At 43.4% G+C, this 25,363-nt stretch overlaps 1 protein-coding gene across 3 annotated transcripts in view; it reads left to right on the top strand.

The window, feature by feature from the left end:
• Window positions 1-25,363, top strand: part of cd2ap (CD2-associated protein) — a 260,040-nt gene that overhangs the window by 136,784 nt on the left and 97,893 nt on the right. For all 3 annotated transcript variants that reach the window (XM_033619722.2, XM_078174115.1, XM_078174116.1), the window contains one exon: window positions 20,110-20,146. In XM_033619722.2, the coding sequence (XP_033475613.1) occupies window positions 20,110-20,146 (37 nt within the window). The remainder of the gene's footprint in view (window positions 1-20,109; window positions 20,147-25,363) is intronic.

Here is a 25,363-nt window from a genome sequence, read left to right as displayed (position 1 = left end):
TTTCCAGCCACTGGTAGGATTTCTTGATGTTGGCCACTTCTTCAATCTGTCAGTGGTACATGCTGTGCAGGGGCTTGTCCCTCCATGATCGTTTGTCCTCCTCTTCTGCATTGCCAGGTTTCTGCTGCCTGAGGTATTTACTTAGCAGCTAATCTTTGGGGGCCATCCTCCTGATGTATTCCTTGATCTTGGTTTTTTCATCCTGGACAGTGGCTTTGATGCTCACCGGTCCTCGGTCCCCCTCATTACGCTTAGTGTACAGTCTCAGGGTGCTGGACTTAGTGCTGGGATGAAACCCTCCATGCATTTTGAGAAGCTTCCTTGTCTCTATATCAGTGGTTTCTATCACCTCCTTTGGCCAGCTTATTATACCAGCAGGGTATGTGATGACTGGCAGGGCGTACGTGTTGATGGCTTGGACCTTGTTCTTTCCCTTCAGCCAACTTTTCAGAACCTGCCTCACTCTGTGTAGGTATTTGGCTGTGGCTGACTTCCTTGCGGCCTCCTCATGGTTCCCATTTGCCTGCGGGACCCGAAGGTATTTGTTGCTGTCCTGAACATCTGTAGTGCTGCCTTCTGGTAGTTCTTCCCCCTCGGTTCTTATCATCTTCTCTCTCTTCAGCATCACCTGACCACACTTATGTAGTCCGAATGACATTTCAGTGTCATCGCTGTTGATCCTGGTGAGGTGGATTAGTGAGTAGTTGTCTCGCTCACTCTTGGCATACAGCTTGATATCATCCATGTAGAGGAGGTGACTGCTCACTGCTCCATTTTGGTTTGTAGCCACTCCTTGTGATGAGTTGGCTGAGGGGTTCAGACCTATGCAGATCCATAGTGGGGACAGTGCATCACCTTGGTATATGCCGCACTTGATGGAAACTTGTGCAGTTGGCTTTGAGATAGCCTCCAGAGTCATCTTACTGCTTACTCAGGATGACAGATGCGAAGATGGCGCCAGGGTACTTGGCTGGCCGTCTGTCGCTCTGCTCTGTGTTTGCTGTATGCTTAGTGAATTACCTGATCTGTCAAGAAGTATCGTCTCTGCTCACCTATGATGGTCAAACTTTGCTTGAGATTGGAGGCTTCTTCGATCAGCGTAAATATGACCCGTTGGTGAGCTCTCCTCCATGCCTCGAGGAAATCCCAGCGTTGTGCATTTTCTGGATGTTCCTCCTGCCCTGCGCTCATGGAGGACTAGAGACCGATGGATCCGGCCCGTGTTCTCTGACGTCAGCGGCTCTGACAGCATAAGCTGTTCGGCGGACCCCGATCAGCTGTTGCTGCCTCCTACCAGCTGGCATGTTCGAACCGGGAGACACGGCGTGGACCGTCGGAACTTCCGCTCACTGAAGCGTGTTTCACCCTCATCTGACCTAGATCTTCATTTGGCTTTGCTGAATGTGAGATCCGTCATCAACAAAACTTTATTACTGAACAATTTCTTTACCTCACGCAAACTGGATTTTATGTTCCTAAGCAGAGCTAGATGGTAAACAAACATGGCAGCACACCAGTAAGGTAAGACAACACGTTTACATGTCGTTTTCTATATGTTCTCTGACATTTATCCTAACAATATGAAGCGGACTTTGTGTAAAAAAAGCTTGTTTAGTGGACTAACTTTGCACTTGAAGGTATGCCCGTTCACTTACGTTTTAACAGGTCTGACGCTACTATGCGCCCCGGCTGTATCTATGCTAACGGCTAACATGCTAACTATTATTTCTATGTCACTAATCACTTGAAACAAATTTAGGACGATAGGAGACAGGTTGAAATAAACTGAAATTTCCCTTTAAAGGGTCTTTTTTTATATTCTCTGGATGATTTTGGCGACCTCAGTGTGGATTTCTGTACGACGATGTTTGACTCACTCTGTACTGAGATTTTAGACTCCATTGTACCCCTGACTTTAAAGCGCATAAAAACACAGACTGAGCCTTGACTGAATGAGTCCACTCGCACGCTCAGATACGCATGTAAACAGGCGGAGAGAAAGTGGAAAAAGGACAAACTCCAAATTTCTCAGGATCTCCTACGTGATTCTCATTTGTGAACAGTTTCAGTCTGGTTTTAAGCCTCTTCACAGCACAGAAACTGCTCTTTTAAAAGTTTTTAATGATCTTTTGTTAAACCTAGATTCTGGTAACTGTGCCATTTTAATTCGTCGTGACCTGACAGTGGCGTTTGACACAGTGGATCACACAATTCCCTTGTCACGCCTAGAGCATTATGTAGGTATAAAAGGCACTGTTTTAAGTTGGTTTAAATTGTACCTCTCAGACAGATCCTTTTCTGTTCTTATGGGGCAGTTTTCCTCCTCAGTGGCCCGTCTGATCTGCGGGGTCCCCCAGGGGTCAGTTCTGGGCCCTCTATTGTTCTCCCTTTATATGCTACCCCTGGGGTTGATATTTAGGAAGCATGGTATTCTCTTTCACTGCTTGTTTGATTACGTGCAGGTGTATTTGCTGTTAAAGATTCCTTTCAAAGATTGCCTTCAGGCTGTGCTAAACGACGTGAGTGACATTAAAACATGGATGGACTTAAACTTCTTAAAATTGAATGAAAACAAAACAGAGGTTGTCCTGTTCGTTCACCTTGATCTGGTTCAGGTCCTTGCCAGCTCCCTGGGCCCACTAGCACCTTACCTGTGATCCCACGCTAGGAATCTTGGTATGATTATTGATGGTGCTTTTAAGCTAGACAAACAGGTCAGCTCAGTGGTCAAATCTAGCTTTTTTCAGCTGAGGCTTCTAGCCAAAGTTAAACCTTATCTAAGCCAAAAAGTCCTCGAAAAAGTTATCCATGCTTTTATTACCTCTCACTTAGATTATTGCAGCTCCCTGTACGTCGGCATTGAGCAGTCAGAGCTTAACCGCCTGCAGCTTGTTCAAAATGCAGCAACTCATCTCCTGACTGGGACTAAGAAATGCAGGCATATAACTCCGGTACGCTCTTCACTTCACTGGCTTCTGGTTAGGTACAGGATTGATTTTAAGATTCTTTTATTTGTTTTTAAGTCTCTGAATGGGCTGGCTCCGGAATACCTATCTGACCTTTTTAAGTTGCATCAGCCCTCCAGAGCCCTCAGATCAGCAAATCAGATGGTCTTGGATGTTCCTCGATCACTCTTTAAAAGTAGAGGAGATCGAGCCTTTGCAGTCGTGGCTCCCACTCTGTGGAATGCATTACCGTTGACCGTGCGGACTGCGAATAGCCTCTCCACTTTTAAATCACTGCTTAAGACTCACTTGTTCACCGTGGCCTTTAGTTGAGTACAGTCACCTCTATTGGGTCTTTTATCTTTGTTGTATTTCACTGTAAATATTTTTTGTGTTGTTGTTTTTGCTTATTTTAACTGTAAAGCACTTTGGTTGGCCGTTGGCTTTTTTAAATGTGCTATATAAATAAAGCTGACATTGACATTAACATTTTCCATAACCCCATTAAGTTTTTGATGAAAGCTCTTGGTGTATTGTTGATGTTGTACATTTCCAAGCATTCCAGTATCCATGTGTGTGGCACTGAGTCATAGGCTCTCTTGAAGTGAATCCAAGCAGTGCACAGATTGGTCTGCCATTGGTCATCTGGTCTTGCAGCGGCTACGATCCCTGACAGGAGTTTCCATGTCGTACAGAGACAGCTTATTGGTCAGTAGATATATAGTATATATATATATATATATTTGGTCCACCTTTACCAGCTGCAACAAATTTAAATACATCAAATATCTGACTGAGGAGCACAATACAACCAACCAATAGAAACACAGGCCTATCTGCTGGCGTGGACAACTGTATGGCAACAAAACCCCAGCTTTTTATATATTTCCTCTAGGGACGTAATCACACAAAGTAAAAAGGGAAAATGATGGGGTGAAACAGCAGAGGCACTTTATCAATCTGGTGAGTACTGCCATTAGCATCAGGTTAGAAAACAGTGTTACTTCATCATAATGGAGATGGACATAAAGTAAGAAAATTAAAAAATAGTGGTTTTTACTGACCACAACTGCAGAGAGTACCCGCTTCATTTGAAACAGACTATATTATAAACAGGCTTTTATTTATTATTACTTCTGTGTTGTTAAATTTTTACTTTTTATCCGCTCCCATTTGCCTTGATAAAGTTAATGCATTGCACCATCATTTCAAACTCAACACTTCCTGTATCTGTGTGAAATTTAAAGCCCCTTATAACTTCAGTTGAGAGAATCCTTTCATTTTCTAAAAAGGCTTTTATTGTGAAACATTGGCAGGAACTTCTTGTGGAGGATTCAGTGACTGTCGTAGTTTGCATACGGTACTTGCGATGTAGCTCCTGCCATCTAGTGGCACTTTTTAAGTTACTACCAGGGGCATTGCTAGGAGTTGAAAACATCTGGGGCTTTAACCCTGAAATGGGAACAATTCTTTACCTGGGGGTTCAGGGGTTTCTCCACCGGGAAAATTTTGAATAATTCCACGTAATTTTAACTTATTTTGACAAAGAATGAGCACTCGTCTTCTGCTATTGGGTTGCCCAAATTGTTGGTTAAAACCTGTTAAACCCGAAAGTCACCCAACTGGGGGAGAACAACTTTGCAAACAGTGTGAAACAATGCACTAATCACGAAGAATATGCTGCGTCATTCTATTGGCTCTAACGAATCGAACGAAGTGTCAATCACTCCAATCGACCAATCCATTGCGGAGATATGAGCCTCCAAAGCACAGAGGGGTGAATTTGCTTAGAACATGGCACTCTTAAATACTTGATTCTGACTGGTCAATCAACAAAATTCTGCTGTGTTTATTTCTCGAGGTATCACCGCTGCTCTGCTGCTCCATTGCTAGGGACGCCATAGCAACGGCCTTAGACTGAGGAGCATCAAAATCAGTTAACGTTAGTCCATACAGGCCAAATAGGATCATAGTGGCAAAATGCAGCATTTTCAGGACATCACCTTTAACATTTTTGGAGAGCACAAAACGCTTGATGTTTGGCTAAAAAAATGGCATGTCCCCAGCAAAATTAAAAAGAAAGGAAGAGAAAATTAGCAGGGCTGTCAGGAGCAAACTGGCACAAACAACTAGAGGAAGTAAATAGTAAGACATGTTCTAAGCAGGATAATGTGTAGTGAGCCGGTGACTGTTGAAAAATAACTCAGCTGCGTGTCGGGGTTCCATTCCCCTGTCGGGAGTTATTTTTCAACAGTCACCGGCTCACTATACATTATCCCTTACTCCACATTTAGATGTGTGTGTGTGTGTGTGTGGTCAGTTTGGAGTGGGAAATACATGAAAAAAATTAAACGGACGGTTGTATGTGTATATACTAAACATCATTAGGGATTTACAGAAACAAAAAAATCAAACATATAGTCATGTACATATGCCTTATAAGCTGGTGAGTGTTGTGTGCTGCTGTGCTGCGTGCGTTGTTGTCTGTTGTGCTTCTGTGCCTTGCCGTGGACTTTAAGTTGGAAACGAGGTGCTTTATTAGTAAACAAAAAACAAAAAACGGAGGCTTAAAAGATCCCGGGCTGAGCCCAAAATATCCGGGGCTATAGTCGGGAATGCCCAGGTCTAACGACGTCCATGGTTACTACAACAACATTTCTACTGGCATATGAGCAGATATAGTAAATAATAGTAATAATAATTAAAATAGGACAAGAATAACCTGATGATATCACACACGTCACTGAAGGCCTACCGGGGATGATTGGTGTGGACCATCGTGTAGACTGTCATGTCTGTTGGCCAAGTCACGGCATGATTTTATGACTCCTCAATTGCATAATCTGACATATTGACCGTCGGAACGGGCAGAAGTGTCGTGTAGTGTGAACCAGGCATTACACTCTCTATCTCTTCACCAGCATCTACCCCTCTCTCCCACACTCACTGCACACACCTTACCTCCTTACGTTTTTCTTTGACGTCAAGTGTTTAGGAAAATACACAGGACAGTTTTATACAATCTATGGCAGCAACAGTCATGTTTACAACAACAATATGATATATGATATATAATGATAAATATTACTCCTGACGTCACAATACTGAGTGAAAAAAGCGACGTTACATAAGCATGAAGAACACATGCACATCACTCATTCATCCTGCTCTTTTCCCCCCCCCTCTGCTACAGAGACTCACTGTCTGCAGGTCAGCTACCTCAGCTTCATTTTAAGATAAAGTGTTACTACAGACAGCTTTCATTTTAATTTGTTTTTAACAATATGCTGTTAGCCCTGCTAGTACGATGTGCTTGTGTAAATCTTGATTGTTAATCATCTGGTGAATTCTGAGAGCCAAGTTATGATGGCAGAATATGCCTGTGTGCTTTTTATGTGTGAAAAATTATTACTATTCTTACTGATAAAAACACTAGTGGTATGTTATGGTGAAGGGTTACACTTAAAATACAGCTAAGGATTAGTGGTTAAACATTTCAGTAATCAAAAGAAAAATGACTAACGTACTATCCGCTTCTGGAGGGCCAGTGTTTACCCTATATACAAATAGCGGCGCACCGCTGCTGATTTTTTTTTTTTTTTTTTTTCGTTTTAGCTCTTTAGAAACTACCGTTATATTATTTGACGCTACGGACGCTTCATATCCAGGCCTATATATAACAGGTCTATACCTTGTCCTTTTATTAAACAAACTAAATAGCCTTAAGTTATTTATCTAGTTATTTATTATTTACATGGCGGCATGTCATTTTTGTCTCTACAAGGTCGCGCGTTTACAATTCTCCTCTGCTCTCTGTATTGCGCACGCGGAGTTTCACCCCCATGCGCGCGCGCGCACACACACACACACACACACACACAGACACATGCGTGTACACACACCCATATCCGAGACAATTATAATCGAGCCCGGCCCGAACCAGCAGCACGGCACTAATTTTTAATTAATTTAATTTTTTTTTTAAGTTTATATACTTTATTAATCCCCCTGAGGGGAAATTAAATTTTTTCACTCTTTTGTCATTAACACACAGGTCCGAAAGACACACACATGCACAAACAAGACCTATACATGCACAGAGTGGAGAGAAGTCAGAGTGAGGGGACTGCCTTGGTCAGGCGCCCAGAGCGGTTGGGGGGTTTGGTGCCTTGCTCGAGGGCACCTCAGCAGTGCCCAGGAGGTGAACTGGCACCTCTCCAGCCACCAGTCCACGCTCCATATTTGGTCCAGACGGGAACTTGAACAGGTGACCCTCCGGTTCCCAACCCAAGTCCCTATGGACTGAGCTACTGCAACCTCCATTGGAGCAGAGCCTGTGTTGCGTTCGGGCATTGTCACGTAAATATAAAGAGCTGGGTATAATGCGTTACAAAGTAACGCATGTTACAAAGTAATGCGTTAGAGTACTTTGATTACTTTTTGCAGTAACAAGTAACCTAATGCGTTAGTTTGCTGTTTGAGTAATCAAATACTTAACTACATTTTCAAACAAGACATCAGTTACTTCCGTTACTTTTAGAATGCTGGTCCTTCAGCTCCGAAACAGCAACGGCTGTCGTTTGGTTCTAATAACGGAGATAACGTTAAACCTATCAGTCTGAAGGAAGCCATGGAGCTTGTGGCTTGCTACGTGGTCGGAGAAATGCTGCCGTTGTCTACGGTGGAGTCTAAATAGGTGGAGTAGGACTCGCTGACAGACATATTTCAGACTCAGGACTTGCATTATGCCTGGTACATGCTACACGCTGGTACTCACCAATTATCCCCGGTCGTCTTTCACGGCGTGTGTGATGTCATTGGGTTATTCTTGTCCTATTTTTATCACTTTTACTATTATTTGTGTCTGTTCATGTGCCAGCTGACATGTTGTTGTAGTCACCTAAAAGCGTCAACAGATGGCAGGAGCTACATTTGAAGCGCCATAAGTAAACTATCAAGCTACTGTATCTTCCACAGGAAGTTCTGACAAATGTTTCAGAATAAAAGCCTATTTAGAAAATGGAGGGATTCTCTCAGCCAAGGTTATAAGGGGCTTTTAATTTGAAACAAGTGTTGAGTTTAAAATGACGGTGCGATATGTTAACTTTACAAAGACAACGGAGCGATAAAAAGTAAATATATAAACACACAGAGGGATTAATAAATAACGGACCGTCTATAATGTAGTTTGTTTCAAATGAAGCTGGGAGCCTCTGCAGTTGTGGTGAGTAAAAGCCCCGCCGCTATTTGTTAATGTTATTACTTTATGTCCCACCGTGAGGATGTACCATTGTTTGCTGGCTTGATGCTAATGACAGTAACGTTAAGTCAGCAGGTTGACAAAGTGCCTCTGCTGTTTCACACCATCATTTCCCCCTTTTACTCTGTCTGGTAACATCCCTAGAGGAAATATTAAAAACGCTCGGGTGTTGTTGTCATACAGTTGTCTACGGCAGCAGATCGTTCTGTGTTTCTACTGGTCAAAGTGACGGCTGTGATGGGAGAATTGGATCTCAGTGAAGGGCAAGTGGTCCATAACTTTAATTTTGGAGACAAAAAAATGTAGGCTTAGCACCCTGTGGTCCATTGCCCAATAGGAAATGTAGAATACTCAAAAGTACACAAACACACACACACACACACACACGTATATACGTATATATGTGTGTGTATGTGTGTGTGCATATGTATATATGTATGTATATATGTATATATACACTGCTCAAAAAAATAAAGGGAACACATAATCATCACAGTGTAACTCAAAGTCAGTCAAACCCCTGGGGTATCAACCTGTCCAGGAAGCAATATTGATTGTGAATCAGTTTCACCTGTTGTTGTGCAAATTTGACAGACAACAGGTGGAAAGGAGAGGCAATTACTAAGACAACCCCTATTTAGGAATGGCGTCGTTTCTGGTTGATTCTTCGCTAGTTTTGTATTTTTCCAGTGCCCTCACCACTAGTGGTATCATGTGATGGTATCTGCAGCCTACAGAAGTTGCTCAGGTAGTGCAGCTACTCCAGGATGGCACATCCACACGCGCAGTGGCCAGAGGGTTTGCTGTGTCTCCCAGCACAGTGTCAAGAGCATGCAGGAGATACCAGGACACCAGGAGAGGTGGAGGGGGTCATAGGAGGGCAACAACCCAGCAGCAGGGCCGCTATCTGCTTCTTTGTGCAAGGAGGAACAAAAGGAGCACTGCCAGAGCCCTCCAAAATGATCTCCAGCAGGCCACTTGTGTGCATGTTTCTGCCCAAACTGTCAGAAACAGACTCTATGAGGGTGGCATGAGGGCCCAACGTCCACAAGTGGGGCCTGTGCTCACACCCCGGCACCGTGCGGCTCGATTGACATTTGCAAGAGAACACCAAAACTGGCAGATTGGCCACTGGCACCCTGTTCTCTTCACAGATGAGAGCAGGTTCACACTGAGCACGTATGACAGACGTGACAGAGTCTGGAGACACCATGGAGAATGTTCTGCTGCCTGCAACATCCTCCAGCATGACCGGTTGTAATGTTGTGTCTGTCGCGAGCGTGTCATTCAAAAGAACGAATCTTTTAAGTGAACGTACTGAACTGAATCACTTCCTGAAGTGATTTGTTCCTTTCTCAGTTCAGTTGAGCTCTCGGCAGCGAGCGTACAGGCCGGGACTGGAACTGCCGATTCAGTCTGTGTGAATGATGAATCACTCGCGAGGCGGAGACAGCCAGGCTGCAGGGAGGGAGGAACCGCCTACCCGCCTGACGAATCATTCGGTGAATGACACTCTCCCTGAGTGATTCCAATCATTTCCTCTTAGGGATACACTTCCATGGGGACCATTTTCTCCAAGCTAATGGCTAAGGTAGCCAGGAGGCAAGCCACATGAACATATACACACACCTCCCGTTGTTTTAACAGATTTAGTTTCCAGATAAACAAACTTAAAACGTTAGGCTGGCAGCAGTAATGTTGTGTTTAGGTTTTGTGTTTGGACCCCAAATGCAGAGACGGAAGCAAAAAACAGTTCAAAGTGTTCATTGAAAAACACTAAGTTCAAAATCAGGAAAAAGGGGCAAGTGGAGGCGGCGGAGGACTGGCTGGCGTTGCTGGAACGGACTCAGCATGCGGAGACACTGAAGCACTCGAAGTTTGCGATCAGGTACGGCAGGAGGCACACCAGTAGCTGCACAAAAACAAAAGTGCTTAAGAGTGACAAAAAAACACGAAATTCACTTCTTCACAAAAGACTGGAGCCACTATGCCTCCTGCTGCTGCTGTCATCATTAGTCATACTTCTACTGTTATTATACACATATGATTATTGTCACATATGTATACTGTCAGATATTAATATATACTTTCACCATATTGTATCACAGTAGCCAGAACTATAATTATAATATTATTACTTTCATTAATGTTGTTGTAAGCTACTGTCATTACCGTCTGTCCTGCATCTCTCTCTCTCTCTCTCCCTCTCTCTCTGTGTCATTGTGTCATACAGATTACTGTTAATTTGTTATGCTGATCTGTTCTGTACGACATCTATTGCACGTCTGTCCGTCCTGGAAGAGGGATCCCTCCTCAGTTGCTCTTCCTGAGGTTTCTACTGTTTTTTTCCCCCGTTAAAGGGTTTTTTTGGGGGAGTTTTTCCTTATCCGCTGTGAGGGTCCAAAGGACAGAGGGATGTCGTATGCTGCAAAGCCCTGTGAGGCAAATTGTGATTTGTGATATTGGGCTTTATAAATAAAATTGATTGATTGATTGACTACGTTACCGATAGAGACGGGATAATCTGGCACAGGAGTGGTGTCTTGACCAGGCTTTATTGCAGGAGTGATTACTGGATGAACACCAGGTGTGCCTCATTACGAAGAGCTGGCCAGCCACACCCTCAGCTGCACACACACTGCCAGGGAGAGAAAAGGGAGGGGGAAAAAGAAAAAACACAGAACATCCCAAACACAAAACTAAACACCAAAACAAACGTTATCATGACAAGTAATGAGAAGAGTGAGACTCACCAGTCAGTGCAGAGCAGCAGCTGCAGCGATGGAGACTGGGGGTGTGGTGTGTTCAAGTGTAATAGGCACTTTATTGATCCCGGAGAGAAATAACTTTTTTTTAACTTTGCTAAATTGCCACAGCAAGCAACAACTCACGTACAGTATAACACAGCATGTAACAAGTAGTGTATAAAACCCGCAGTTTGAGAAAACGCGTGGCTGAGACTGTCAGATCCTCTCATTACTAGATAACTGTGCAAAAGTGTGCATGTTAAGTGATTCAGCGATCCGCAGTACATTCAGTGTGGTACGTTCACTAAACGGGCTACACGGTAAATAAACGGGAGTTCATTCATTTCTATTAGGCACTTTAGTTATCTCGGTGTGAAATAACTTTTACTTTGCCAAATTCCCACAGCAACAACACACATACAGTGCAACACATCATGTAACAAGTACTGTATAAAACAAGTAGCAATAGAACGAAATATAAGTGAGTGATTACTGGCTAAAAAAATAGTGGTAGAGCAAATATACAAATGTCAACAAAATTATGAATAGAATTAAAAGATGAGAATTGCAGCAATAAATATAAATGACAGCTAATTATACATGTCAGATTATGGCAATGCATATATGAATGGAAGAACAAAATATCACTCCCGGAACTGAAACATGAATCGTTCAGCCGTGTATCAGTTCAGTGGGTTTGGAGTCGCAGGCTCCTCCTGCCAAGCATTGAACGATTCAGTGAACAAATCTTTTTAGTGAACTGATTCTAGTGATTCAGTAACATCTGAAGAACTGCCGTGCTCAACACTACTGGTTTGGTGGTGGGTCAGTGATGGTCTGGGGAAGCATATCCTTGGAGGACTGCACAGACCTCCATGTGCTAGCCAGTGGTACCCTGACTGCCGTTAGGTACCGGGATGAGATCCTCAGACCCATTGTCAGACCATATGCTGATGCAGTGGGTCCTGGGTTCCTTCTGATGCATGACAATACCCGGCCTCATGTGGCTGGAGTGTGTCAGCAGTTCCTGGATGACCCAGGCATTGATGCTGTTGACTGGCTCCCCCGTTCCCCAGACCTGAATCCAATCGAGCACCTTTGGGACATCATGTATCATAACATACACCGCTGCCACATCGCACCACAGACTCGTTTTTTTATCCCCAGGAGACACCTGTGGACCATTCGGCGGCTCCAGTCATGGAAAGCGGAACGTAACCACGGACAACGATCCTACCATGCTGTGGACCAGCTCTGTTGTTACCGATGCTCCAGCGACTGGGACTGTTCCATCACAGCCTGAGGATCCATGGTTTATCCTGGGAGCAAAGCCCAGAACACCTGCAATTTCCACACTCTGCCAGGCTCCAGCAGAGGTACTATGTCCCACCGGCAGGAATGGATTAAAGGCTCTGTGAGCTTGACTCCATGCAAACCGGAGCAGGTGCCCTGGACATTAGTCTGTAGGGATAAACACGGTGCACATCTGTCTCCTCCTCAGCCACCTCTGGACCTCCCGCTGACCAACAGGTACAGCACCTTGAGTCTGCAGGATTTACCTCCTTTGGAGACTAGCTCCCACCATCCATTATCCTTTCAGTCCACATCCAGCCTCGGCTCTTGGCAGATTAAGCCCCAGGATCCTGCGCTGCCTGGTCCTTCTCGATCACCCGTGCCCTCAGCAACAACAACCGATGTCCAGCGACAGAGGTGGCCTCCACACCAGGCTCCATCCCACCCCGTCATACTCCCAGGAGTTTGGATGTGCACACAAAGGGACGGCGCCCTCCCTCGGTGCTTGTCGTCGGCTCCTCCCTGGTCTGACACGTTGTAGTGTGCAGCTGCTGGACCTTCTGCTACCCAGGTGCGTGCGTAAAAGACATTACATCCTCTGCTCTGCAGGTGATTGCCCAGCACAGCTCTGCCTCCACCGTGGTCCTAGAAGCTGGTTTAAATGACCTGGTTTAAAGAGGATTTCATATATCTCCTGGACAGTCTGCTGCACACCGGAAAGCTCACGCCTTCTATCAACGAACATTGAATTAACTTTGCACTCTTGCATGGGCAGCCCCGTGTTAGCTGCCAATATCCAGCTTGCTGTTCAGACCACAACATCTACACGTGATTGACTGTTTTCCTCCACTTCCTCCACGGCATCCCCACAGACCATAATTAGTGTCCCCTTCTGTCCTCTTCCGGCACCTGCTGCTCTAAATAATCCACCACCAGTTTATCCCATTACGACTATCATCACAGTCAGGTCCACTCAAAGAAGATGTGCTGCTCACATGAGACCTGACCTGCGGTGTTTGCATCCCGTAAAGGAAATACCTTACAATAACACACAGGCAACTGTCCCACTGACCAATAACTCACCAGCAACCTTCAAATTGGCACTTCTTTGTCAAATAAAACTTTTATTACTAATGACTTGATTTTAAGATTGACTGTTTATTTTTTAATAGAAACATGGCTGGGCATGGATGTACCAGCAGGTCTCACTGAAGCCTCCCCACCAAATGTTAGCTGTGTATTTTCTATAAGGAAGAGTAGAAAGGGTGGCGGTACTGCTTCAATAATCTTGACTCCATTTAACATCAAGCAAATTTTACTTGATCAGTACACCACCTTTGAATACCATGCCTTTGTTTGTAGCAGCCCTCCAATTTTATGCATTACAGTTTACAGACCACCAAAACAATATGCTGCCTTCAGAGTTTTCTGAGTTTTAAGTAAGAATCCACGCTTCTTAGAATACCATTGTCATAGCTGGTGATTTTAACATACAATCAATCAATCAATCAATCAATTTTATTTATAGATCCCAATATCACAAATCACAATTTACCTCACAGGGCTTTACAGCATACAACATCCCTCTGTCCTTTGGACCCTCACAGCAGATAAAGAAAAACTCCCCAAAAAAAAACCCTTTAACGGGGGGGGGGGGGGGGGGGGGGGGGACAGTAGAAACCTCAGGAAGAGCAACTGAGGAGGGATCCCTCTTCCAGGACGGTCAGACATGCAATAGATGTCGTACAGAACAGATCAGCGAGAATGTGTCGCCGCAAACGCGACAAACATCCACTAACTTTGACGGAGTTTTCTGCGAGCACGGCTGAGCCATTTTGTACCGCTACATGTGTTTCTAGTGGGACTATGTTTACAAGCACAAGAGTTCAGCGAGCCACCGAAGGACCGCCCTGCAGATTTACTATTGGTTCTGCAACGTAGGTAGTTTTTTTAAACTCTGAAATTGTATCCGCCCATCTAAACACAAAATCAGGGAGAAAGTAATCAGTCTTTAGTTAAGCAAAGCGTCTAAAGACTGACTTGTGATTCTACAGTAATCCAGCCTTGAGGTAACGAAAGCATGGACCAATTTTTCTGCATCTTTTCGGGTCAGGATAGGCCTAATTTTCGCAATATTACGCAGATGAAAAAATGCAGTCCGTGAGGTTTGTTTTAAATGAGAATTAAAAGACAAATCTTGATCAGATGTTACTCCGAGGTTTCTTACAGTAGTGCTAGAGGCCAGAGCAATGCCATCTAGAGAAACTATGTCATCAGATAAAGAGTCTCTGAGTCGTTTGGGGCCAAGAACAGTAACTTCAGTTTTGTCTGAATTTAACATCAGGAAATTGGTGCTCATCCAGGTTTTTATGTCTTTAAGGCAGTGTCTTTAAGGCAGTTATGAAGTTTAGTTAATTGACATACACATAAAGAGTCAGACCATCTGTCCAAAGAGTTCATCAACCTGCTTAGCTCCATGGATTTTACCCAGCATGTCATGCAGCTGACTCACAACAGGGGACACACCCTGGACCTTGTCATTAGCCATGGCTTGTCCACCGGTGTGTCCTCTGTTGTTGACTTGGCTGTATCCGACCACTACTGTGTGTTTTTTTTAACAACACTGATTTTATAGTACAGAAGACCTAGGTGCGAACTGTGTGGAAACGCTATCCTGAAGTGGCTGCAAATTTTATTGAAGTTGTACGCAAAAGCCCTCCAGTTATTTTACCAGCATCCTGTGATTTTATCCTTGAAAATTTTAGCAGTAAGTTAAAGTCAAGCCTCGATTTGGTAGCTCCTTTCGCACTGAAGAAGATAAAATCGAAGCCTACACCACCATGGAGAAACGAGGAAATCAGAAATTGAAAAAACAATGCAGGAAAGCTGAAAGAAAATGGATGAAAAGTAGATTAACGATTAATGATCAAGTACTCCAAAAACAAATGAAATTATATAATAACAGTGTGAAACAGGCCAGGAATAATTACTTTGCAAGTATAATTTGCAACCACAAACATCACCCCAAAGTCATCTTTTCTACTATAGATCATTTAATCAACCCTTATTTTAATAAATACAGAAGTTCAACTTCTGACTCTTTATATGAGAGGTTTGCAGACCAGCAAAATTGATTTTATTAGATCAAGCGTTTTATCTGAATAGAGAACTATTTTAAACAAAAGTGAAGGTTTGCTTTTACCTGTGGAGACACTGGACTGTTTTGTTCTGGTTGATGCTAAGATGTTTGGTAGAGTTTTCTCCCAAATAAATCCAACCACCTGCCACTTAGATCCAATCCCCACACCACTTTTTGAAACATTGTATGGATCCTTTGAAAGTGAGCTTTTAAACATTGTGAATTGCTCTCTTCAGACAGGCACCTTTCCTGCTGCCTTTAAAACGTCAGTCTTATATGGCATCAATTGTCATAGTTATGCAGATGATACACAGCTATACATCACCGTGTCTCCTGATAACACAGGGCCAATTGATGCCCTTTTTAACTGTATTTTAGATATCAAATCCTGGATGGCAGAGAACTTTTTACAGATCAACCAGGACAAAACTGAAGTTTTAGTTATCGGTCCTTAGGCTAAGAGAGAGAAACATTTGACAAAATTAAATGCATTGTCAATGAATCCATCTGACCAAGTAAGAAACCTGGGCATCTGAGCTTAGTTTTATTTCACATATTAAGCAAGTAGTTAAATCAGGTTTTTATCACCTCAAAAATATAGCCAGAATTCGCCCATTTCTCTCTTTGGCCAACAAAGAGATGCTGATGGATGCTTTTTTTTCTAGTCATATTGATTACTGCAATGTCCTGCTTTCTGGTCTTCCCAAAAATAGTATCTCAAACCTCCAATTACTCTAGAATTCAGCTGCACGTGTGCTGACGAGGACCAGAAGGCGGACTCATGAAACATTAGTTTTAGAATCACTGCATTGGCTCCCTGTGTGTTTTAGGATTGGTTTTTAATGTCCTTTTAGTTATTTTTAGATGTCTTAAAGGTCTTGCCCCTTCTTATCTTTCTGATCTGCTTTTATCTTATGAACCCTCGCAGACCCTGAGGTCCTCCGGCACTGGCATTTTAGTCATTCCAAAAGTAAATACAAAAACCCACGGTGAGACAGCTTTCCAGCATTATGCCCCATGTTTTTGGAATAGCCTGCCGGAGAATCTGAGGGCCATAGAGAATGTTGAAATTTGTAAAAACAGGCTCAAGACCAACCTTTTTAATCTGGCTTTTAACTAATGTCCCTTTTATCTTCCTAATTTTACTAATGTAGTATTCCTTTTAGTCTAATAGATAACTTAGATACTATTTATTATTCAGATACTATTTATTATTGCTTAGATGCTATTTATTATTGTATATACTTTAAAGGAGCTATATGTAAGAAATCTAAAGCAAATAGTCGTAAAATCCTCCTAATATGTCACAGAGACTAAGGAATAATGTTCATATAACATACTGATCTCACCGACAACAATAGTACAGCCAGAATATTTGCATCTAAAAATTTTTTTTGCAGTTTGCAAATCATGTTTATGTTTTGAATTTGTGTTTTGGCTTGTTGTGCCACCCACCGCCGTCTACCAGTCACGCAGTCAGTAGAGTCTCAGCATCAGTTACAGTTACGACTGAGCTACAGCAGCACGGCAAGCAGCATTAGCAGTGTCCCGGTACATAGCATTAGCAGCTGGCTCCTCCTCAGCTGTCTCCCGGCAGCAGCGTTAGCAGCAGAGAAGCCGGACTTGCTCGAACGGTCCGCTGGAAAACCGAAGATCAAGGACGCGGCGACGCAGCCCTACCGCGGCAGCCGCCTGTGGTCAAACAAATCAGTCTCCAGCATGCCGCTGTCCAGCAACCTCGAATCTGTAGGGGAGGGGGGGGCGGACACGACTCGCGGCAGTATTTTGAATTTGAGTGCAGTAACCGTTTTGGCCACATTCTTACATACAGCGCCTTTAAGCATGCTCTACTTTTATCTACTGTATATGTTGTAATTTATTTAATAACTATTTTATTTTATGTTACATCTTAATATTTTATGTCATTTATTATAGCTTAGTTCTTAACTCCAGTGTTTCCTTAGTGGGAGCTATCTGTACCAGGGGGCGGCCGCTGGTTCTGGCTGGGGTGGAGGGTTCAGACCATTGCCTTTGGCGGTGACGCTGGGCTCTTCCCCTGCCTGGGCCGGGATGTGGGTTCCTGTTGTCTTTTTTTATCACATCTGGATGGGGGGTGAGGGGGTCTGTGAGGATGTGTTGGGGATGGGGGGGCTCTGCTTAACATGTAAAGCACTTTGTGCTACATTTCATTGTATGAAAAGTGCTTTTATTTATATATATATATATATATATATATATATATATATATAATGTGTGTGTATATGTGTGTGTATATATATATATATATATATATATATATATATATATATATATATATATATATATATATATATATATATATATATATGTGTGTGTGTGTGTGTATATATATATATACAGTACATAATAACTGAAATAACTGAAAACATGTTTTATATTCTAGTTTCTTCAAAATAGCCACCCTTTGCTCTGATTACTGCTTTGCACACTCTTGGCATTCTCTCCATGAGCTTCAAGAGGTAGTCACCTGAAATGGTTTCCACTTCACAGGTGTGCCTTATCAGGGTTAATTAGTGGAATTTCTTGCTTTATCAATGGGGTTGGGACCATCAGTTGTGTTGTGCAGAAGTCAGGTTAATACACAGCCGACAGCCCTATTGGACAACTGTTAAAATTCATATTATGGCAAGAACCAATCAGCTAACTAAAGAAAAACGAGTGGCCATCATTACTTTAAGAAATGAAGGTCAGTCAGTCCGGAAAATTGCAAAAACTTTAAATGTGTCCCCAAGTGGAGTCGCAAAAACCATCAAGCGCTACAACGAAACTGACACACATGAGGACCGACCCAGGAAAGGAAGACCAAGAGTCACCTCTGCTTCTGAGGATAAGTTCATCCGAGTCACCAGCCTCAGAAATGGCAAGTTAACAGCAGCTCAGATCAGAGACCAGATGAATGCCACACAGAGTTCTAGCAGCAGACCCATCTCTAGAACAACTGTTAAGAGGAGACTGCGCCAATCAGGCCTTCATGGTCAAATAGCTGCTAGGAAACCACTGCTAAGGAGAGGCAACAAGCAGAAGAGATTTGTTTGGGCCAAGAAACACAAGGAATGGACATTAGACCAGTGGAAATCTGTGCTTTGGTCTGATGAGTCCAAATTTGAGATCTTTGGTTCCAACCGCTGTGTCTTTGTGAGACGCAGAAAAGGTGAACGGATGGATTCCACATGCCTGGTTCCCACTGTGAAGCATGGAGGAGGAGGTGTGATGGTGTGGGGGTGTTTTGCTGGTGACACTGTTGGGGATTTATTCAAAATTGAAGGCACACTGAACCAGCATGGCTACCACAGCATCCTGCAGCGACATGCCATCCCATCCGGTTTGCGTTTAGTTGGACGATCATTTATTTTTCAACGGGGTCATTGTCCTGTTGAACTGTATCAACTTACACACCTCCAGGCTGTGTAAGGGCTATTTGACCAAGAAGGAGAGAGATGGAGTGCTGCGGCAGATGACCTGGCCTCCACAGTCACCAGACCTGAACCCAATCCAGATGGTTTGGGGTGAGCTGGACCGCAGAGTGAAGGCAAAGGGGCCAACAAGTGCTAAACACCTCTGGGAACTCCTTCAAGACTGTTGGAAAACCATTTCAGGTGACTACCTCTTGAAGCTCATGGAGAGAATGCCAAGAGTGTGCAAAGCAGTAATCAGAGCAAAGGGTGGCTATTTTGAAGAAACTAGAATATAAAACATGTTTTCAGTTATTTCACCTTTTTTTGTTAAGTACATAACTCTACATGTGTTCATTCATAGTTTTGATGCCTTCAGTGAGAATCTGCAATGTAAATAGTCATGAAAATAAAGAAAACGCGTTGAATGAGAAGGTGTGTCCAAACTTTTGGCCTGTACTGTATATGTATATATTACAACCGATTTGGTTTTTAAATTTTCAGATGGGGCTTCTGACATTTGGTGCAATAGAGAGCAAAAGCCTTATTTATCTCAATTGGGTCTGTAACTACAGTTTGAGGGCTTAAGTTGCAGTGCTAGCAGCTGACTGGCTTTGTTGCCATATTCATAGTAGGTACTCTTTGTGCGCCTTAGAAGGAGCTCTGCTTTATTCGTGGATATAAGATCAAATTCGGTTTGGAGTTTGAGTCTCTCCATCCGAAGACTAGGATTCAAAGAAGAGGAGTGCTGTCTGTCAATTTGCAGAATAGCTTCTATCAGCTCCGGTTGCCTTTGTTTTTCCTGCTTGCGTACACACGCGTTGTAAGAAATGATCTCCCCACGTATTACAGCTTAAAAGTTTCCCATAACAGGGAAGGAGAAACTGAATCAGAATTGTTATTTTGAATAAATAAGGAAATCTTTTCAGAAATAAAATTGCAAAAAAAAATTGAAGATAATAAACTAGTCTTCAGTCTCCAGTTTGGATGCTTTTCAAATTTAGAGACCAATTCCAAATCACATAGAATGGGGTGTGATCTGAGATAACTAATGCAGAATATTCACATAATGGAAGGAGTACTTTATCTAAAAAGAAGTAATCAGTGCGGGAGTGGGTCTGAAGCTGACCGACTTTTAAGCTTTCTTTGACACATCTGGTCATTGATTTATTGAATACTCCGGCTTGTGATATAAATATTTGAGATAATAGATGTCAGTATCTGTTAATGAGTCATCACCCACTTTGGTGTCACTCTGACCTATTTTTACTCTCTCACCCTCTCTTCCTGTCAGAAGCCAAAGAAGCCACCTCCACCATCAAAAAGCATAGGTAAGTAACACTTTCCACACTCCACCTCATTAAATGCTCTTACCAACACATGGTGCTGCACGATATGTCTACAGTGGAGGATAGTCCAACACTAGCTCACTGAATATTCAATAAATTTACTTTATACTTTTTAAGAATAGTAGAGTTGCACTGATGGGATCTGTAATAGTAGTATTGCATTTGTTGTTGGTTGCAGGCACAGCACATTTCATGGTAACTAATTACTTCATTAAAAATAAGTGTGGTTTCACTCAGCCTAACACATGAATGTCAGTACGGAGATTTGTAAGTTATCTTGGCTTAACAAAGTGGTTTTCTATCTATAGACTGGTTAACCACCATGCTACGCTATGATGGGCTGATACCACAGCTTGTGTGCTCAGTTAAGGGATAGTATTAGAATATAACGACTGAAAGTGCCAGTAGAACAGAGCAAGACTATAAAAATGGATATGACTCAGACTGAGAGCTGGAGAGCTAATAGAAGAAGAAGTTTAGAAAATGGTGGAGGGATCCCGATAGACTTTATGGTGGCTGGAAATATTTACCATATCCTGTTAAAAGAAGGAAGCATTGTGTGACTATCTGATAGTTGTTGCGATTGAAGGGTGCAACAGTTGCCTATTTAAATCACAAAGCCAAGTCATGCTAATCAGGGTTTTTGCTGTGCTCACTGAGTTCCGTTTTAGAATTTTTAAGGTATTTTTAATACCGCATAGGATGCAGTTTAACACCTTTGTCATCGTCACACCAGCCTAAGTACCAACCTGATTCTAAAAAAAGTTAGGACACTGTGTAAAATGTAGATAAAAACAATATGCATTGATTTGCGAATCCTTTTGACCCACATTCAATTGAATGCTGTTCAAAGACAAGATATTTAATGTTTACACTGATAAACCTGATTTTTTTTGTAAATATACACTCATACTGAATTTGATGCTGCAACATGTTCCAAAAATGTTGGGACAGAGGCAAGAAAAGACTGGGAAAGTTGTAAACTGCTGAAAAAACACCTGTTTGGAACATTCCACAGGTAAATGGGTTAATTGGTAACAGAATATAGTATCATGACTGGGAATAAAGGAGCACCCTCTCAAGTTTAAGTTCAAAGTTCAAAAGTTTTTATTGTCAATCCACAATATGTGCAGGACATACAGAAGAATCAAAATGCTGTTTCCCTCTTACCTAGTATTAATGGCTTACAATTTAAAAGCTAAAAGAAAGCTAAATTGGAATAATAATAATATACAATATAATACAAGTAAAAATAAACTAACCAGTATAACCTAATAGACAAGACACTCTAAAGATAATACAAACCTATGTACAATCAATGACGATGTGATGTACATGTAGTGCAAAAGACCAATAGCAGCAGATATGAAGTAGTGCAAATTATTAGCATGAAGTTAAGTGTGCAATGTAAAGTGTACAGACAGACAGTCAGCAGCAGTTTGTGATTCATTCAAATAAACACAAGAAGTTTGTGCTCTAGTGAATAACCTCCTAAGCCCTAGGATAAGCTATTATGGCAAGGCTTAACTATACAGACCAGTGAGCAGTGATAACTAACATGTCTTTGGGGTCATCGGGTGGGAACCTCCTTTCACCAGTGTTTCGTCTAGTTAGTCCCACGACACCTCTAGGAGGCTGGACAGTGATCTCTGGCGTCCCAGAGACACTCCCCTAATGCCAGGTCTCACTGCTCCCCACACTAACTGAACAACCTCCTTTACCTTACCTATACTACCACAGAGGAGGTAGACCCAGGGAAGGAAGCCTTGTTAGGCTATAACACTCCCCCGCCGGGTTAGGCTGTACAGTCTACCTCCCCAAGACGAGCCCTCACAACAATGACACCTCCAGGAGGCTAGACAGTGATCTCAGCCCAAACAGCACTGCCACCTTCAACCAAACCCAGGCTCCGTTTATGCGAGCTCCAGGCAGAAGCAATGCTGATACTACCTTTACTAGCACATTCACCATACTCTATTTCACACTCTACATAGCATAACTACAATGTAAGCTAAAGTTAAAGGAGATAAATGAACTCACAGGATCAGCAAACACACTCACTTTGCAGCATGGTCTCAAACAAAATGGATTCAAATAGGCCACTCCCACACTTAAATAACCTTCCTCTTCCTGGATTTCCTCCTTACTTACACATGGCTTTCTCAGCCCAAACAGCACTGCCATCTTCAACCAAACCCAGGCTCCATACATGCAAGCTCCAGGCAGAAGCAATGCTGATACTAGCTTTCCTGTCACATTCACCATACTCTATTTCACACACTACATAGCATAACTACAATATAAGCTAAAGTTAAAGGAGCTAACTGGACTTACAGGATCAGCAAGCACACTCACCTTGCCGCATGGCCTCAAACAAAATGGATTCCAATAGGCCACTCCCACACTTAAATACTTCCTCTTCCTGGATTTCTCCTGACAGGAAGTGGATCTCTCCACCTGATCTCAAGGAGTTATGTGCCCTGCTTAGTAGTTCCCCCTGCTGGCCCCCAGCTGACATTATTTCTTCTGTAATAGATAAACTGGCTGCATTTAATTGCTTCATCTGACATTTCCCTCACTGTCTTCCTCAAACTCTGTCCCCGCACTCCGAGTTCCCCCAGGAGTGAGACAGTTGATCTTGCTATGAATCCCCTACACCCCACTTCCACTGGACAAATCCTAGTCTTCCATCCTCGCTGCTCAGCTTCTGCTCCTAAGTCTGCATATCTAAGCTTTTTTCTTTCATAGGCTTCTTCCACTGTCAGGCCTCTGCCTGGTACATACTATTTCCTGAGGAACAACAAGCTTTCCCCCTAAATCTACTTGCATTTCCCAATCACAAGCACCTTCTAGGCGGCCACACCCTTGCCTCCTCACTAACTTATCCCTTCTGTATTTCTCTCCCTCACGGACAAACTGAATTACTAAGCTCTTATCCTTAACACCTTCTGAATTCACCTGTCTTCGTTTCCCTTCGATGCCTGCAGCTAAACATTTCAACACCTGATTATGTCGCCATGTATATCGGCCTTGTGACAAGCTAACTTTACAGCCTGACAAAATATGCTTTAAAGTTGCGGTACGTGAACACAGTGGGCATGATGGGTCCTCATTTACCCACAGTTTTAGGTTCTGGGGGGTTGGTAAGACATCGTATGTAGCCCCTACCAGGAATCTAATACGATTCTCCTCCATACTCCACAGGTCCCTCCAACTAAGCTTCCTCTTCTCTACACTTTCCCAATTCAACCACTGTCCCTGTTTAGCCTGGGCCACTACCTTTGCACCCCTTACTATCTCTTCCTGTCTGCGTATCTGTTCTACAACCAGCTTTCTTTTATCTTTGAGGCCTGCTGTATTCCATACCGGTTTACCTGAGCCAAGCCCCAGGCCTCCCCGGCCAAAGTGAACATTACCTACAATAATATAACACTGGGGTATGGATGTAGTGAGACTATGTGCAAAACAGCAGAGGTAGTCTGTATGTGCAGTGGGTGGAATTACAATCCAGGGGCAGGGGGCAGAGGGGGGAGGTAGTGGATAGACACCCTGACAGCCTGGTGGATAAAGATGTTTGTGAGTCGTGTAGAGTAGGCCTGGAGGCTGCGGTACCTTCTCCCTGAAGGCAGGAGGCTGAAGTGGGAGTGTAAGGGGTGGGAGGTGTCACTAGCAATGCTGATACCTCTGCGGGTAAGGTGGGTGTTGAAGATGTCTGTGAGGGAGGGCAGAGGGGTGCCTTGCTGGCTGTATTCACTATGCATTGTAGAGTCTTTCGGCAAGAGGCAGCGCAGCCTCTGTGCCACAAAGTGATGCAGCCAGTGGTAACACTCTCAATGGTGCCTCGGTAAAAAGAAAGGATGGGGTGAGGTTCACCACTTTGTGAAAAAGCTGTGTGGGCAAACGGGCCACTACCTTTGCACCCCTTACTATCTCTTCCTGTCTGCGTATCTGTTCTACAACCAGCTTTCTTTTATCTTTGAGGCCTGCTGTATTCCATACCGGTTTACCTGAGCCAAGCCCCAGGCCTCCCCGGCCAAAGTGAACATTACCTACAATAATATAACACTGGGGTATGGATGTAGTGAGACTATGTGCAAAACAGCAGAGGTAGTCTGTATGTGCAGTGGGTGGAATTACAATCCAGGGGCAGGGGGCAGAGGGGGGAGGTAGTGGATAGACATCCTGACAGCCTGGTGGATAAAGATGTTTGTGAGTCGTGTAGAGTAGGCCTGGAGGCTGCGGTACCTTCTCCCTGAAGGCAGGAGGCTGAAGTGGGAGTGTAAGGGGTGGGAGGTGTCACTAGCAATGCTGATACCTCTGCGGGTAAGGTGGGTGTTGAAGATGTCTGTGAGGGAGGGCAGAGGGGTGCCTTGCTGGCTGTATTCACTATGCGTTGTAGAGTCTTTCGGCAAGAGGCAGCGCAGCCTCTGTGCCACAAAGTGATGCAGCCAGTGGTAACACTCTCAATGGTGCCTCGGTAAAAAGAAAGGATGGGGTGAGGTTCACCACTTTGTGAAAAAGCTGTGTGGGCAAACAGTCCAACAGTTTAAGAACAATGTTTCTCAACACACAATTGCAAAGAATTCAGTGATTCCATAATCTACAATCCATAATATCATCAACAGAACAGGTGTCCCACATTCAAAGACAATGTCCTTGACCTCAGTTTCAATTCACCCTTCGCTAAGCCACGCCCCCGAAATGCAAAGTGAACAATCAATCACAGCACAGCATAGGAAAGACCGTGACGGACCTCAGACACTTTCATGGCAGCGCTCCGTTGACTACAGTGGAAAAGTTGCTAATTTTCATACATTTCGGTCTAGTTTTTCAGACTTTCAGCTTGCTAGGGTTAAACGCTGTGCACTTAATAATAGTAATAGTGACACTCGTTACCTGGAGAGTTTGGAAAGAGGTGTACGTTTTTTTCCTTGTCCAAAACCCAAAGTCACAAGTGTAGGCTGTGGATAAAACTATGTGGACGTCCTCAAACCCAGTTGAACCCCTCAAAGATCGACAGGCACACCTTTGTCTGCTCCAAGGTAAGTAATTACTTTTAACCGTAAAATAATGTAATGCTGTTTTTAGCAGATATTGACTTGTTAACCTAAATTATGTTAAGTTACGCTAACGTTACTACATGTGCATAGGCCATACTATGGCTAGCTAGCTATCCGCGGCACTAGCTAGCTTAGCCAG

This window comes from Epinephelus lanceolatus, chromosome 13, assembly GCF_041903045.1.
Source record: "Epinephelus lanceolatus isolate andai-2023 chromosome 13, ASM4190304v1, whole genome shotgun sequence".
Lineage (NCBI taxonomy): Eukaryota > Metazoa > Chordata > Actinopteri > Perciformes > Serranidae > Epinephelus > Epinephelus lanceolatus.
Note: the sequence above shows the minus strand (reverse complement) of the source record. Positions and strands in the feature narration are given on the sequence as shown.